Source organism: Salmo salar, chromosome ssa01 (assembly GCF_905237065.1).
Source record: "Salmo salar chromosome ssa01, Ssal_v3.1, whole genome shotgun sequence".
Taxonomy (NCBI): Eukaryota; Metazoa; Chordata; class Actinopteri; order Salmoniformes; family Salmonidae; genus Salmo; species Salmo salar.
This window is the reverse complement of record NC_059442.1, coordinates 81,261,496-81,279,360: the sequence shown is the minus strand read 5'-3', so window position 1 is coordinate 81,279,360 and position 17,865 is coordinate 81,261,496. Positions and strand designations below refer to the sequence as shown.

Here is a 17,865-nt window from a genome sequence, read left to right as displayed (position 1 = left end):
AATCTGCCCTACCCTGGCAGTCATTCTGAATGTAGGTTGTGGGTGATTAAAAGTTGAAATTGTTGGATATCCTCACTCTGGAAATTACATATCACTTTGCAAGCCAGCATAAATGTGACTTGCAGGCCTGTAAACCAAGAGTTTCCTAACACCACTGTTAGGGAATAACTAGGCCATCAAAGAAAGGCCTTATGATAAGTAATGTATTGTCATAAAGAGTTTGATCTTAAAGGCTAATATCCAGCTATTGCAATGAGCCTGTCCTCCTATAGCTTCTCCCACCAGCCTCCTCTAACTAAGTGTCCTAGGTAAAACTCTCTACAAATGGAAAAAAACGAAGAACCCTATATCGTTCTACATAGCACCTTTTTTTCGAAAGGGCGCAGAAAGGAATATTAGAAAAGATTTGCCTGCACCAAGCTGCTGCCCAGGCTTTCAACAACATATTGTCATGATTTGTCCAGATGCAGCATGCGATTTCGCACTATAGACCAACAGTGGTTTTAACTTAAAAACTATTTTTTATAAAAATATAATAAAAACTCATAGGGTGTGGCCAATAGGGGGCAATGCCATCGTATATGCCAATGTTTTATGAGTACATAATCACAATAGGACAAAGGTTGATGTCACTCAACCCCAACTCCCAAATGGTACCCTATTCCCATAGTGTACTACTATTTACCAGAGCCCTATAGTCCCTGGTAAAAAGTAGTGCACTAAATAGGAAATAGGGTGCCATTTGGGATGCCACCTCAGATTGACCAACAACGCGGTTAGATAGTGCACCCTCCGTGTCTACCTCAGTCTAAGGTCCTTCAGAGCCACTATAGCCAGTAGAGACTGGGTCTGCGTCTCAAATGGACCCCTATATAGTGCACAACTTTTGAGGGCCCTGGTCAAAAAGGTTGCCATTTTGGACACACTGCGAGGAGGCAGTATACTAAGGATGAAAGACATTTCAGTAAAGAATTTGTATTATTTATTTTTTTTAAAGAGGAGAAAGGCCGTGCCATGGTCATCCCTTCGTTTGATTATGTAATGGTCATCCCTTCGTTTGATTATGTAATGGTCATTCCAGCTTAACGGCTCTCTTCTGCCTTCATCTTACTCGAACTAATGAGCGTCGGTCTTTCACGTTTCTTCTTTCAAAGACTAAATGCCGTTTAATCCCTCAGGCTCGCACACACACTGTTGAGTACGAGACCCTATTGAGTGTGTGTGGTGAGAAACGGGTAAGGTATTTCAGTGTCAGCCTTAGGTCCTTAGAAAGGCATGAGAGTCCTCTCTTCTTTCCTCTCTGGCCCAGTCCCCCTCTTCCCTCCTTTTATCCCCAAACAAACACCACAGATAATGCCTCATTCTGCTCCTCGGGGTTCTACAGGGAAACCAAGAGACAGTCCAAGGTGGCAGTTATTATTAGTCATCATTTCCATGCAATAAACTTGACACCATTGATAAACACAATCAGGCTTTGTCCCAAATTGCACCCTATTCCCAATTGAATGTACTACTTCTGACTAGCGACCAATGGGAGCTGGTCAAAAGTAGTGCACCATTGTAGGGAATAGGGTACCATTTGGGTTGTAGCCCATATTAGACCAGTATCAGCCAGGTCCTACCAAGTGTCCCATCAGGAAGGAATGCAGCACCTTTAGAGAGCCACGGCCTTTCTGGGCCTCCGGTCACTTGATCCCAGAAGATGAGTGAAAGGTAGCAATGCATTAGTAGCACTGGTGGTTAGTGGTTAGAGCGTTGGGCCAGTAACCAAAAGGTTGGTAGATCGAATCCCCGAGCTAACAAGGTAAAAATCTGTCGTTCTGCCCCTGAACAAGGCAGTTAACCCACTGTTTCTAGGCCATCATTGTAAATAATAATTTGTTATTTCACTAGGCAAGTCAGTTAACCTGTTAGGGCTAGGGGGCAGTATTGACACGGCCGAATAAAAAACATACCCGATTTAATCTGGTTACTACTCCTGCCCAGTAACTAGAATATGCATATAATTATTGGCTTTGGATAGAAAACACCCTAAAGTTTCTAAAACTGTTTGAATGGTGTCTGTGAGTATAACAGAACTCATATGGCAGGCCAAAACCTGAGAAGATTCCATGCAGGAAGTGGCCTGTCTGACAAGTTGTGTTTCATCTTGGCTCTTTTTATTGAAGACTGAGGATCTTTGCAATAACGTGACACTTCCTACGGCTCCCATAGGCTCTCAGAGCCCGGGAAAAAGCTGAACGATATCGAGGCAGCCTCTGGCTGAAACACATTATCACTTTTGGCAAGTGGCCGATCAGAGTACTATGGGCTTAGGCGTGTGCACGAGTCGACCCCGTGCTTTATTTTCTTTCGTCTGTTTACCTAAACGCAGATTCCCGGTCGGAATATTATCGCTTTTTTACGAGAAAAATTGCATAAAAATTGATTTTAAACAGCGGTTGACATGCTTCGAAGTACGGTAATGGAATATTTAGAATTTTTTGGTCACGAATTGCGCCATGCTCGTCACCCTTATTTACCCTTTCAGATAGTGTCTTGAACGCACGAACAAAACGCCGCTATTTGGATATAACGATGGATTATTTGGGACCAAACCAACATTTGTTATTGAAGTAGAAGTCCTGGGAGTGCATTCTGACAAAGACAGCAAAGGTAATAACATTTTTCTTATAGTAAATCTGACTTTGGTGAGTGCTAAACTTGCTGGGTGTCTAAATAGCTAGCCCTGTGATGCCGGGCTATCTACTGAGAATATTGCAAAATGTGCTTTCACCGAAAAGCTATTTTTAAAAAAAATCGGACATAGCGAGTGCATAGAGGAGTTCTGTATCTATAATTCTTAAAATAATTGTTATGCTTTTTGTGAACTTTTATCGTGAGTAATTTAGTAAATCCACCGGCAGTGTTTGGTGGGAATGCTAGTCACATGCTAATGTAAAAAGCTGGTTTTTGATATAAATATGAACTTGATTGAACAAAACATGCATGTATTGTATAACATAATGTCCTAGGGTTGTCATCTGATGAAGATCAAAGGTTAGTGCTACATTTAGCTGTGGTTTGGGTTTATGTGACATTATATGCTAGCTTGAAAAATGGGTGTCTGATTATTTCTGGCTGGGTACTCTGCTGACATAATCTAATGTTTTGCTTTCACTGTAAAGCCTTTTTGAAATCGGACAGTGTGGTTAGATAAAGGAGAGTCTTGTCTTTAAAATGGTGTAAAATAGTCATATGTTTGAGAAATTGAAGTAATAGCATTTCTAAGGTATTTGAATAACGCGCCACAGGATTCCACTGGCTGTTACGTAGGTGGGACGATTTGGTGCCACCTACCCTAGAGAGGTTAAGGTTAGTTTAGGACAGAGCCATGGAATCAACGTAAGGTCAGAATCATAGATATGGATAGAGGCCTCAACTTTGTATCTGTGCCATTATGGCATCTGTAAGAGAATGGGCAGCGCCATTGAGGCCATCTCCATTTTAAAGTAGTTAATTTTCTTCTTTTGATATTGCAGCATTGGGGTCTTGAACCAAATCTTGTGTCATTTACATAGTGGCCATTAGATGGTGATATTTAGTGTACCCTGCACATAACCCATGTGGAATTCCTGGTCACTGGCAGCGTTTGGAACTGCCGATCTGCGGTCAAGAACGCCAAGTTCATTTCAGACTATGCTGCCTTTCAGTCCCTTGACTTTTTCACCCTAACGGAGACATGGATCACCACTCTTTGTACTTGGCGACATCAACCTCCAGATATCTGCATTTGATTAATTTCTTTCAAACTCTTTCCCCTCCTTGCCTCTTTTGACCTAACCCTTTCCCAGTACCCTCCCAAGGCAGGCAATATGCTTGACCTCATCTTTACTAGAGGCTGTTCGCCATCTCACTGCAACATCCTCTGGTCAGTACTTTGTTTCCTTTTCTGTCTCCTTCAACCCTAGCCACTCAGCCCCTACCCAGATGGTAATGCTCCATCGCAATCTTCATTCTCTCTCTCCCATCTCTCCCTTCTGCTAAACCCTCTTCGACCCTACTCTCCTCCCGGCCGGCGCGGCCCTCCTGCTCTGTGGCTGAGTGACTCATTGCAAACTTACAGAACAGGGCTGCGGGCAGCTGTGCGAAATTGGAGGAAAACTAGACATCCGGAAGACCCACCACCCTTTCACTCCCTACCTTCTCTTCCTCTGTATCAGCTGCTAAAGCCACTTTTTAAATAACCCTAAATGTCAAGGTTCTGCCTCTAACCCTTGGAAACTCTTTTCCACCTTAATCCTCCACCCCCTCCCTCTCTGCGGATGACTTTGTCAACCACTTTGAAAAGAAGGTTGTCAACATCCACTCCTCATTTACTCAGCCTATTGAGTCCACTGGTCCCATTCACACTTGACCTCTTTCTCCAGATGAAATCCTGCAACTAGTGAGGTCAGGCCACCTGGCAACCTGCCCGCTTGACCCCATCCCCTCTTCCAGAGACCTTATCCCATTCCTCACCTCCCTCATCCCTGACCAGAGGCTGCGTACCCTCAGACTTTAAAAATGGCCCGAGTCACTCCCCTCCTCATGAAAGCAACACTCAACTCCTATGACGTGAAAAACTACAAACCTAGGAGGATGAGAAAAGAGGACAGTCTGCTTTGTCAGTGCGGAGAGCTTCTGTGATACAGAGATGAGCAGTCCCCTTTATTTCCCTTCCAAAACACTTGAGCTCTCCCTCCCCAGGGCTGGGTGTCTCAAGCTCTGCACACTCTTGGATTGCATCCTACCTGGCAAACCGCTCATACCAGGTGACGAGGAGAGGTGTCTGCACCACAAACTCTCACTACTGGTGTCCCCCAGAGCTCGGTTCTAGGACCCCTCTTCTTCGCTCTATACATCAAGTCACTCATATCCTCACACGGTCTCTGCCATCATTGCTATGCGGATGACACTACTTTCCTCCTTCAGATACCCAGGTGGCCACACACACATCTCTGCGTGCCTGGCAGATGTCAGTCCACCACCTCAAGCTCAACAAGACGAAGCTGCTTCTCCTCTAGGGAAGGCCTGCCCGCTCCAAGACCTTTCCATCATGGTTGACAACTCCACGGCGTCCCACTCCCAGAGTGCAAATAACCTTGGCTTGACCCTGGACAACACCCTATTGTTCTCTGCTAACATCAAAGCTGTGACTCTCTCCTGCAGGTTCATATATTACAACATCCGTAAAGTACGACCCTACCTCACACAGGAAGCGGCGCAGGTCCTAATCCAGGCACTTGTCATCTCTCGTCTGAACTACAGCAATTCGCTGCTGGCTGGGCTTCCCACTTGTGCCATTTAACCCTTGCAACTTCTCCAGAATGCTGCAGCCCACCTGGTAACACCTTCCCAAGTTCTACCATGTCATCGCTCTCCCCCACACACTCCACTGGCTTCCAGTCGAAGCTCGCATCCACAACAAGACGATAGTACTTGCCTACGGAGCAGCAAGAGGAACTGCCCCTCCCTACCTTCAGGCTATGCTCAAACCCTACACCCAAATCGGAGTATGCCGTTCTGTCACCTCTGATCTCCAGGCCCTCCCACCCCTACAGGACAGCAGCTCCTGCTCAGCCCAGTCCAAGCTCTTTCCTGTTCTGGTACCTCAATGATGGAACCAGTTTCCCCCTGAAGCTAGGACAGATCCCTGCCCATCTTCCAAAAACTGAAACCCTACCTCTTCAAAGAGTATCCTAAATAATCCCATAGAACACACCCCTCGCCACCGTCTCATTGGCCTAACGTTATATCCTAATTTGACTTTGGTGCATGTTGTTCTTCACATTACCGTCTCTGGTAAACACACACTAGATCAAATAAAAGTTTAGTCGTCACATGCACAGGATACAGGTGTAAACGGTACAGTAAAATTGCTACTTGCATAGTGGAGTCTTGTTCAGACATTTAGCTAGCTACAAATGGCATACAAGTTTGTTATTAAGGCACATGAACATTCACATGTTCCAGAAGGCATTTCTGCCAAAAAACACATTTTGATCAAAAATAAACTGTTTATGTTCAAATCCCTCTCCTGTGAAGTAGTGACTTGCGACATAAGCCTAGTTAGCTATCTTAAAAAGAACGCACTAACTGTAAGTCACTCTGAATAAGAGCATCTGCTAAATGACTAAAATGTCAAATGTAATATAGCTTAAAGCCATTTACAAACTAGACAAACCAATTTTAAGAAGATAATGCTTTGATTATTGGCTGATCGCTCCCAACACATAGGAATCTCCACCCAGTTGACTACTTTAAAATTGTGGAAGCCCTCAATGGCAATGTCCATGCAAAAACAGGTTAATTCCAAGTAGAGATCTCCATGTCGGAACACAGAGACGGAATATGACAGATCAGGATGAACAGATCAGGAAACCCTCCTATTTACAGAAGCCAGAGTTTGTTCTGTTCAGGTCATGTGGCAAGGAAAAACTCAAGGCCCTTGTCGGGACCCACTATTTACAAGAACTTTTGTGTTCGTCCCAAATGGCACATTAATCCCTACAGTAGATGAATAGTGTGCCATTTGGGATGCAAACTATGATTCAGGGGAAACACTAGCTACACATCAAGGCAAGCCCGAGAGTGATCTGATTTTTCTATTTCCCATTTGTGCCGCTGTTGCACAATAGTAATAAATCAGGAGAGCAGACCTTGCACTGCCTAACACGACTACACAAATATGTTGTACAAGTTCTGCCTATGTGACTGACCTCTGCACACTCACAGATGAATTACCATATAAAAAAAAGCATTTCATAACCCACTGAATGAGGCTGGTGAGGTAAAGAGAGGTGGAGAGGTTGAGGGATGGAGCCAGGGAGGAGGCCGTATGTTAGAGCTCAGCTGTCACTTTCTCAGAGATAAAAGTTTCCTGATTAACCTGTTATGGCTAGGGGGCAGTATTTTCACGGCCTGATAAAAAACGTACACGATTTAATCTGATTATTACTCCTGCCCAGAAACTAGAATATGCATATAATTATTAGCTTTGGATAGAAAACACTCCAAAGTTTCTAAAACTGTTTGAATGGTGTCTGTGAGTATAACAGAACTCATTTGGCAGGCCAAAACCTGAGAAGATTCCTTACAGGAAGTGCCCTCTCTGACCATTTCTTGGCCTTCTACACTCTCTTTATTGAAAACTGAGGATCTCTGCTGTAACGTGACACTTCCTACGGCTCCCATAGGCTCTCAGAAGGCAGCAAAACGGTGAATGATGACTCTGCAGGCCCAGGCTGAAAAACAGTAGCGCATTTGGTCGATCTGAGAACAATGAGACTGAGGCGCGTGCACGAGGCGACACCATGTTTTTATTTTTTCGTCTTTGAACGAAAACAGGGTTTCCCGGTCGGAATATTATCGCTTTTTTACGAGAAAAAACAAACAAACAAAAATAATTAATAATAAAAAAATAAATTAAAAAAAATAGCATAAAAATAGATTTTAAACAGCGGTTGACATGCTTCGAAGTACGGTAATGGAATATTTAGAATTTTTTTGTCACGAAACGCGTCGGGCGCGTAACCCTTCGGATAGTGTCTTGAACGCACAACAAAACGCCGCTATTTGGATATAACTATGGATTATTTGGAACCAAACCAACATTTGTTATTGAAGTAGAAGTCCCGGGAGTGCATTCTGACGAAGAACAGCAAAGGTAATCCAATTTTTCTTATAGTAAATCTGACTTTGGTGAGGGCTAAACTTGGTGGGTGTCTAAATAGCTAGCCCGTGATGGCGAGCTATCTACTCAGAATATTGCAAAATGTGCTTTCACCGAAAAGCTATTTTAAAATCGGACATGGCGATTGCATAAAGGAGTTCTGTATCTATAATTCTTAAAATAATTATGTTTTTTGTGAACGTTTATCATGAGTAATTTAGTAAATTCACCGGAAGTTTTCGGTGGGTATGCTAGTTCTGAACGTCACATGCTAATGTAAAAAGCTGTTTTTTGATATAAATATGAACTTGATTGAACAAAACATGCATGTATTGTATAACATAATGTCCTAGGAGTGTCATCTGATGAAGATCAAAGGTTAGTGCTGCATTTAGCTGTGGTTTGGGTTTATGTGACATTATATGCTAGCTTGAAAAATGGGTGTCTGATTATTTCTGGCTGGGTACTCTGCTGACATAATCTAATGTTTTGCTGTCACTGTAAAGCCTTTTTGAAATCGGACAGTGTGGTTAGATAAAGGAGAGTCTTGTCTTTAACCTCTTACATCTAGACGTTCCGCTAGCGGAACACCTGCTCCAATATCCAATGATAGGCGTGGCGCGAATTACAAATTCCTCAAAAATACAAAAACTTCCATTTTTCAAACATATGACTATTTTACAGCATTTTAAAGACAAGACTCTCCTTTATCTAAACACACTGTCCGATTTCAAAAAGGCTTTACAGCGAAAGCAAAACATTAGATTATGTCAGCAGAGTACCCAGCCAGAAATAGTCAGACACCCATTTTTCAAGCTAGCATATAATGTCACAAAAACCCAGAAGACAGCTAAATGCAGCACTAACCTTTGATGATCTTCATCAGATGACACACCTAGGACATGATGTTATACAATACATGCATGTTTTGTTCAATCAAGTTCATATTTATATCAAAAAACAGCTTTTTACATTAGCATGTGACGTTCAGAACTAGCATACCCCCCGCAAACTTCCGGGGAATTACTAACAATTTACTAAATTACTCACGATAAACGTTCACAAAAAGCATAACAATTATTTTAAGAATTATAGATACAGAACTCCTCTATGCACTCGATATGTCCGATTTTAAAATAGCTTTTTGGTGAAAGCACATTTTGCAATATTCTAAGTACATAGCCCAGCCATCACGAGCTAGCTATTTAGACACCCGGCAAGTTTAGCCTTCATCCAAAATCAGATTTACTATTACAAAAGTTTGATTACCTTTTGTTGTCTTCGTCAGAATGCACTCCCAGGACTGCTACTTCAATAACAAAAGTTGGTTTGGTCCAAAATAATCCATCGTTATATCCGAATAGCGGCGTTTTGTTCGTGCGTTCCAGAAACTATCCGAAATGGTAAATCAGGGTCGCGCGCATGGCGCAATTCGTGACAAAAAAATTCTAAATATTCCATTACCGTACTTCGAAGCATGTCAACCGCTGTTTAAAATCAATTTATCTCGTAAAAAGCGATAATATTCCGACCGGGAATCTCTTTTTCGCTAAACAGAGGAAAAAACACTAAGACGGGGGCGGCCAGTGCACGCGCCTAAGCCCACAGTCCCTTGATCGGCCACTTGAGAAAGGTGATAATGTGTTTCAGCCTGGGGCTGGAATGACGACATTCAGGTTTTTCCCGGGCTCTGAGAGCCTATTGGAGCCGTGGGAAGTGTCACGTTACCGCAGAGATCCTTTGTAATGGAATGAGATGTCAAAGAAAGACAAATGGTCAGACAGGCCACTTCCTGTAAAGGAATCTCTCAGGTTTTGACCTGCCATTTGAGTTCTGTTATTCTCACAGACACCATTCAAACAGTTTTAGAAACTTGAGTGTTTTCTATCCAAAGCTAATAATTATATGCATATTCTAGTTTCTGGGCAGGAGTAATAATCAGATTAAATCGGGTACGTTTTTTATCCAGCCGTGAAAATACTGCCCCCTAGCCATAACAGGTTAAAATGGTGTAAAATAGTCATATGTTTGAAAAATTTAAGTTTTCGGATTTTCGAGGACTTTGTATTTCGCGCCACGCCCATCATTGGATATTGGAGCAGGTGTTCCGCTAGCGGAAGGTCTAGATGTAAGAGGTTAATGAGGAATTCCTGATATTCCGACCTTGGGAAAACAAGGACCTTTCTGGCTTACAAATTGATCTGATCATTAAGATGGATTGGTAGCCATTTTGTGCTGGGCCCATATTCATAAACCATCTCAAAGTACTAGTGCTGATCTGGGATCAATTTAGCCTTTTAGATTAAATTGAATAAGACGACATGGATGAGCATTCCAACGCAGACACTGTGAATATAGCTCTTATTTCCTATGTTGTGCTGATGACATTGCTTCTTGAGACAGTAAGCAGACAGCTGTTGTCGCTAGCTCTATGGACTGTTAAGGGACATGATGGCTATGTGGTCGGTTCAGTTCTCTCTAACAGAATAATAGCCCTGTAAGCATATCGGTCTGTTGATGCTCTAGAGTCTACACAATACAAACATACAGTTGAAGTCAGAAGTTTACATACACCTCAGCCAAATACATTTAAACCCAGTTTCACAATTCCTGACATTTAATCCTAGTAAAAATTCCCTGTCTTAGGTCAGTTAGGATCACCACTATTTTAAGAATGTGAAAATGTCAGAATAGTAGAGAGAATGATTTATTTCAGCTTTCATTTATTTCATCACATTCCCAGTGGGACAGAAGTTTACATACACTCAATTAGTATTTGGTAGCATTGCCTTTAAATTGTTTAACTTGGGTCAAACGTGTCAGGTAGCCTTCCACAAGCTTCCCACAATAAGTTGGGTGAATTTTGGCCCATTCCTCCTAATAGAGCTGGTGTAACTGAGTCAGGTTTGTAGGCCTCCTTGCTCGCACACACTTTTTCAGTTCTGCCCACACATTTTCTATCGGATTGAGGTCAGGGCTTTGTGATAGCCACTCCAAGACCTCAACTTTGTTGTCCTTAAGCCATTTTGCCACAACTTTGGAAGTATGCTTGGGGTCATTGTCCATTTGGAAGACCCATTTGCAACCAAGCTTTAACTTTCTGACTGATGTCTTGAGATGTTGCTTCAATATATACACACACTTTTCCCTGCTCATGATGCCATCTATTTTGTGAAGCACCCCCACATGATGCTGCCACCCCCGTGACTCACGGTTGGGATGGTGGTCTTTGGCTTGCAAGCCTCCCCTTTTTCCTCCAAACATAATGGTCATTATGGCCAAACAGTTCTATTTTGGTTTCATCAGGCCAGAGGATGTTTTTCCAAAAAGTACCATCTTCGTCCCGATGTGGAGTTGCAAACCATAGTCTGGCTTTTTTATGGCGGTTTTGGAGCAGTGGCTTCTTCCTTGATGAGCGGCCTTTCAGGTTATGTCGATATAGGACTTGTTTTACTGTGGATATAGATACTTTTGTACCCGTTTCCTCCAGCATCTTCACAAGGTACTTTGCTGTTGTTCTGGGATTGATTTGCACTTTTCGCACCAAAGTACATTCATCTCTAGGAGACAGAACACGTCTCCTTCCTGAGCGGTATGACGGCTGCGTGGTCCCATGGTGTTTATACTTGCGTACTATTGTTTGTACAGCTGAACGTGGCACCTTCAGGCATTTGGAAATTGCTCCCAAGGATGAACCAGACTTGTAGGTCTACATTTTTTTTCTGAGGTCTTGGCTGATTTCTTTTGATTTTCCCATGATGTCATGGGAAAATGCAAAGAGGCACTGAGTTTGAAAGTAGGCCTTGAAATACATCCACAGGTACACCTCCAATTGACTCAAATGATGTCAATTAGCCTATCAGAAGCTTCTAAAGCCATGACATCATTTTCTGGAATTTTCCAAGCTGTTTAAAAGCACAGCCAACTTAGTGCATGTAAACTTCTGACCCACTGGAATTGTGATGCAGTGAATTATAAGTGAAATAATCTGTCTGTAAACAATTGTTGGAAAAATTACTTGTGTCATGCACAAAGTAGATGTCCTAACCGACTTGCCAAAACTATAGATTGTTAACAATACATTTGTGGAGTGGTTGAAAAATGAGTTATAATGACTCCAACCTAAGTGTATTTAAACTTCCGACTTCAACGCGACATATGGCGCTTACAAATATGGCCTAGCTTCTAGTGACAGACACAGAACCAACAAACCCTGGATTTAGACAGCATATCAGAGGAATATTATTTGCATAAAACAGATATAGGTCTACTGTACCAGCACCTCAAGTGTTGCCTGTTTAGCAAAAGGCTAATAAAACAGCTCATGTTACAATCCCGACACAAGACATGACATCAGGAGTGCTTGGAACATCAGGGCCATGGCTCTAGATCTGGTCTGACAAGCCAAACCTGAACAGGGGCTTTAGAAGAGAATAGGGACCCATTTAAACACAAGGACTACCCTTGTTGTTCAACAGGTAGACAGAACTGTTCAGTGGCATTCCACTGAGGTCTCTGGCAATTTTCACATGACCTTTCAAGCATGCCTTTCAACCAAACACTCCAGCTCAGATAAGGAAATATCAGGTTATGTGGTTGTTGTCATCTGTATAGCCTTCTGATAAGAGATTAAAAGCTTTTATAAATGTTTTGATAGATCAAATTAGATAGAAATATGCATGCATCACTACCCTTGTCTGTCCTTGTCACACAATGAGAGCAAGTAAAATACCACACTTATATCTCATAACACTGTAGGTAAAATATTGTTCACAATAAAACATGGTAGGATGTAGGCTACATCTCTATTGTAGTTCAATGTGTGACAGCAAGTGGTAGCCCCCTGGTCAGCTCTCCAATCCCATGACAAGGCCTATGAAAATTGCCCTTCTGCGAAATTAACCTAAGGGAGATTAAAGTTTTTCTTAAAGTCCCTTTTACCTTGGTGGTGACACTCAGCCTCTGCAGGGAGAGGTTTCCGTTCTCTGCCGGTGTAGGGGTCGTGTCTCTCGAGGTCCCGTTGCTTTTCGCTGCTTCCCCTGGTAACGGGATGCCCTCCGTGACATACTCTTTACGGCACTTTAAGCTGTGCTTATTTAGTACCTCCGCCGTTTTGGCGTCTACCACGATCAGCTCGAGGCTGCCCACTGTGGCTCGTATCCGGGCAACGACCTGCTGGTGGCTTTCGCCCTCCACGCTGTCCCCGTTAACGAACGTCAGTAGGTCCCCGGCGAAGAGACCGGCGGTGGCGGCGGGAGAGTCTGGTTCTACGAGTCGGATAAACTGTCCGGTTTTCCCTTTCTCACCGTGCAGATGAAAGCCGTAGCCATTCGACCCCTTTCCTAAAACACAAAGTCTAGGCCGGAGATTTGACATAATATTGCCGCTGATCAAATATTCCCACAGATACAGTCACAACAAAAATAAATTAAAAGTGGACAACAAACAAGCGAACAGAAATTAGATTGACGGATTAACTAATTCGCACGGCGTGCCACTGTAACACTACTTTCTGTTAGCTGAAACCTTGCGCTTCGGTTAAGGTCCTCACAGAAACGTTGAAATCAAGTAACTATGTTTGAACTGCACTCGGTCAGGGCTTGCACGACCCACAAAAGAAGTTTTGCATGTGTGTTCAAATTAACTGGGTTTAGTTTTTAAAGTTGACGGTGACGTGTTCTGGTCTGACAGGTGACAAGACCAATCAGTAATCTCCATTGGGAAAACGCTGTTTTCTACGAATATAGGTTTAAAAATAAATGCCTGAAACTAGAACCAGGGTTCCCCAAATGTTCTGAGTAAAAGAAAACGTATTTAATTTAGAAAAATATGTTCCAAAGTATTCCCACGCATAGTAAAGAAAGAATTTGCCCCGCAAGGGATTTTATTTGCCCCCCCCAAGTTTTCTGAGCAAAAAAAAGTGTTGTTTATTTGTATTTTTATTGTTGGACATAAAATACTGTAAAAACACCAGCATATCAGCTCCAAGTGATTTTAATGTTTGAAATCTGTTCCAAAGTATTCCCACGCGTTATAGAGATACACACTGAGATACACAAAGCTATGATCCCTTATTGAGGGGAGGACACAAGTTAAAGAAGGATTTTTAAGCCTTGAGACATGGATTGTGTATGTGTGCCATTCAGAGAGTGAATGAGCAAGACAAAATATTTAAGTGCCTTTGAATGGGGTATGATAGTAAGTGCCATACACTCTGGTTTGTGTCAAGAACTGCAAAGCTGGTGGGTTTTTCACACTCTACAGTTTCTCATGTGTATCAAGAATGGCCCACCACCCAAAAGACATCCAGCCAACATTTCTTATTTAACTAGGCAATTCAGTTAAGAACAAATTCTTATTTACAATGACGGCGTACTGCGGCCAACGCTGGGCCAATTGTGTGCCACCCTATGGGACTCCCAATCACAGCCAGATGTAATACAGCCTTGATTCGAACCAGGGACTGTAGTGACACCTCTTGCACTGAGATGCAGTGCCTTATACCGCTGTGCCACAACTGTGGCAAGCATTGGAGTCAACATGGGCCAGGATCCCTGTGGAACGCTTTCGACAACTTGTAGAGTCCATGCCGCAACAAATTGAGGCTGTTCTGAGGACAAAAGCAGGGGTGGGTCAACTCAATATTAGGAAGGTGTTCCTAATGTTTGGTATACTCAGTGTATATGTAATCATATACAAATGTAAGTAAAGTTTGAACTGATTATGTTTTAGTCAAATATATATTTTTGGGCTTCTTGCGGTCAATTTGCAGTCTTCAAATGACTTGCAATTTATTTATTTAACTTGGCAAGTCAGTTAAGAACAAATTCTTATTTGTTCCAGCCCCCTGACCTTGCGCTCAAGAAAAAAAAGTTGATGACCCCTGCCCTACATACCAGTCTTGACGGGAAGGGAAAAAAACTGTCCGGGGAGGTTCTCTTCTGCACTGTTCAACCAATCCAGTAAATGTGGAGAAGAAGTTTAGATGGAGTGTTGCCTTGTTAATGGTCGTCACTAGTTACCACAGCCACAAAGTCAAACATTTCCATTTTAGTCATTTAGCAGGTGGGATTATTTAAGATACTCTTTGAAGAGGTAGGCCCTCGCCAAGAGACCAGAGGTGGCAGAACGGAGAGCGCGGGTTGGAGTGTAGGGTTTGAGCATAGCCTGAAGAAAGGAAGGGGCAGTTCCTCTTGCTGCTCCGTAGGGAAGTACCATGGAAGCCAGTGGAGTGTGCAGAGGAGCGGGGTGACATAGGAGAACTTGGAAAGGTTGAAGACAAGGCGGGCTGCATCATTCTGGATAAGTTGCAGGGGTTTGATGGCACAAGCGGGGAGCCCAGCCAACAGCGAGTTGCAGTAGTCCAGACAGGAGATGGCAAGTGCCTGGATTAGGACTTGAGCAGCTTCCTGTGTGAGGTTGGGTCGTACTCTACGGATGTTGTGGCTCATGAACCTACAGGAGCGAGTCATTGCTTTCATGTTTGCAGAGAACGACAGGGTGTTGTACAGGGTCATGCCCAGGTTCTTTGCACTCTGGGAGGGGGACACCGTGGAGTTGTCACCAGTACCCGGTGCAGACACAGATCGGAGCGGCCTGCCAGGTAGGATACAATCCAAAGTGTGCAGAGCCTGAGAGGGTGGAGAGGGGGATCTGATGGCTCACAGTGTCAAAGTCAGCAGATAGATCTAGGAGGATGAAAACAGAGGAGAGAGTCAGCTTTGGCAGTGCAGAGAGACTCCATGACATAGAGAAGAGCAGTCTCGCTTGAGTGACTCGTCTTGAAGCCTGACTGGTTAGGGTCAAGAAGATCGTTCTGAGAGAGTTGGTCAGAGACAGCACGCTCAAGTGTTTTGGAAAGAAAAGAAAGAAGGGATACTGGTCTGTAGAGTTGTTGGTTTCTTGAGGAGGAGAGCCACTCAGGCCATTTTGAAGTCAGAGGGGACTCAGCCAGTGGTCAGGGATGAATTGATGAGGGAAGTGAGGAATGGGAGGTCTTCAGAGATGGTCTGGAGAAGGGAGGTGGTGATGGGGTAGAGTGGGCAGGTTGTCGGGCGGCTGGACCTCACTAATTGCAGGATTTCATCTGGAGAGAGAGGGGAGAAAGAGGTCAAGGCGTAGGGTAGTTTTGTGAGAGTGTGACCAGTAGACTCAATAGGCTGAGTGAATGAGAAGCGGATGTCGTCAACCTTCTTTTCAAAGTGGATGGAGGAGAAGGTGGAAGAGTTTCATCCAAACTGATGAAATTTAGAATGATAGAAAGTGGCTTTAGCATAAACCCACCTATTTCTACAATTTATCTTCTTAAAATCAGATTTTAAACCTAACCCTACCTTATCCACACTGCTAAACTTATGCCTAACCCTAACCTTAAAATTATGACCAAAAAGCACATTTTTCCGATATTGCCAATTTTGACTTTGTGGCTGAGGTAATTAGTGAAAACCCTTGTTAACGTCCAAAAGTAGCTCTCTTTCCATTTCCCCTCAAAACCGGAACATCATGTTGGGGAGGCTAACACTGTCGTTGAGTTTATCAGACAGCCAATGGGCTGCCTTTAAATTCCTCTATGAACAAAAGTTGTCACCTAGGCTATTACTTGTCAAGTAGATTATGGGCTTGCAGACATTTTTTGGTACCTTTCCCCAGATCTGTGTCTTGACACAATCCTGTCTCAGCGCTCTACAGACAATTCCTTCGACCTCATGGCTTGGTTTTTGCTCTGACATGCAATGTCAACTGTGGAACCTTATATAGACAGGTGTGTGCCTTTCCAAATCATGTCCAAACAATTGAATTTACCACAGGTGCACTCCAACCAAGTTGTAGAAACATCTCAAGGGGGCAGCAGGGTAGCCTAGTGGTTAGAGCGTTGGACTAGTAACCGAAAGGTTGCAAGTTCAAGTCCCCGAGCTGACAAGGTACAAATCTGTCGTTCTGCCCCTGAACAGGCAGTTAACCCGGTGTTCCTAGGCCGTCATTGAAAATAAGCTTTTGTTCTTAACTGACTTGCCTAGTTAAATAAAGGTACAAAATTATCAAAGGAAACATGATGCACCTGAGCTCAATTTTGAGTCTCATAGCAAAGAGTGTGAATACTAATGTAAATAAGGTATTTCTGTTTTTATTTTCGATACATTTGCAAACATTTCTAAAAACCTGTTCTTGCATCGTCATTATGGGGTGTGTAGATTGCTGAGGAATTTGTTTTATTTAATCCATTTTAGAATAAGGTAACATAACAAAATGTGGAACTGTGAAGGGGGTCTGAATACTTTCCGAAGGCACTGTAAATCAGTCAAGGTTATTTGTATTGTAACAAAATGTGGTACACATGTTGCAAACTCTGTCAAGACAACATATGCAAGAACATTCATATTGACTTCACGGTGGCATAACGGGCATGTTTACACCTCTTGATCTGTTTGACTTAGAGTGATGAAATTTGGCATACATGGTCAGGCATATAAGTCTAGCTAACCCACACAATATCTCAGACACCACTGGCCCAATTTTGGAAGATTGGGTGAATGATGCATCTTGCCATAAAATTCCATCATCTACAAAATTACACTGATGGGCCCAAGTGGGGGGAGTCAATAATCAACTGTACGTACATTAGTCACACGTGATATCTCAGACACCACTGGCTCGATTTTGATGCGAGACTTGTCCCGAATAATGAGTTTTGCCATAGAGATCCATAATTTACAAAGTTACACTGATTGGCCCAAGGGGGTGCTGCATCATTCGTGTGGGACGACATGTTTACTATTGCTTTGTTATAATTAATTTAATAGGATCTCTATGATATAGACACTGTCATTGATAGGCTATGGCTATTTATGTGAATGCAAAGCCTCTTCGTGATTCCTCATCCATAGACGTAATCCAAACTGATAACACGTTTCTTTGTTCCTGAAAGAATAAAAACAAATCTCATGAAAATAGGTCAACTATAAAACCCTTCTAAGTTCAATGTAACACACAGTTGGGAATATAAGAACATTACATTCATTGTTTTACATTTGACCATGATGCCTTCAGCCCTTCAGGGAATAACAGAACATAAATTAGAAGACAATGCCCTCTGGCGGTGTGTACCAACTTTGAGCGCTCCCTCTCTCTCTCTCTCAATCTCTATAACACACACACACACACACACACACACA

The 17,865-nt window shown here is 42.9% G+C and overlaps 1 protein-coding gene across 1 annotated transcript in view; it reads right to left on the bottom strand.

Annotated features, from left to right (window-relative positions):
• The window catches only part of slc9a3r1 (SLC9A3 regulator 1), a 46,166-nt gene extending 32,868 nt beyond the window's left edge, over positions 1-13,298 (bottom strand). The window contains 1 exon segment of the mRNA NM_001141752.1: positions 12,635-13,298. Coding sequence (NP_001135224.1) covers positions 12,635-13,069 — 435 coding nt within the window. The 5' untranslated portion in view covers positions 13,070-13,298.
• Between the last annotated feature and the right edge of the window lie 4,567 nt (positions 13,299-17,865).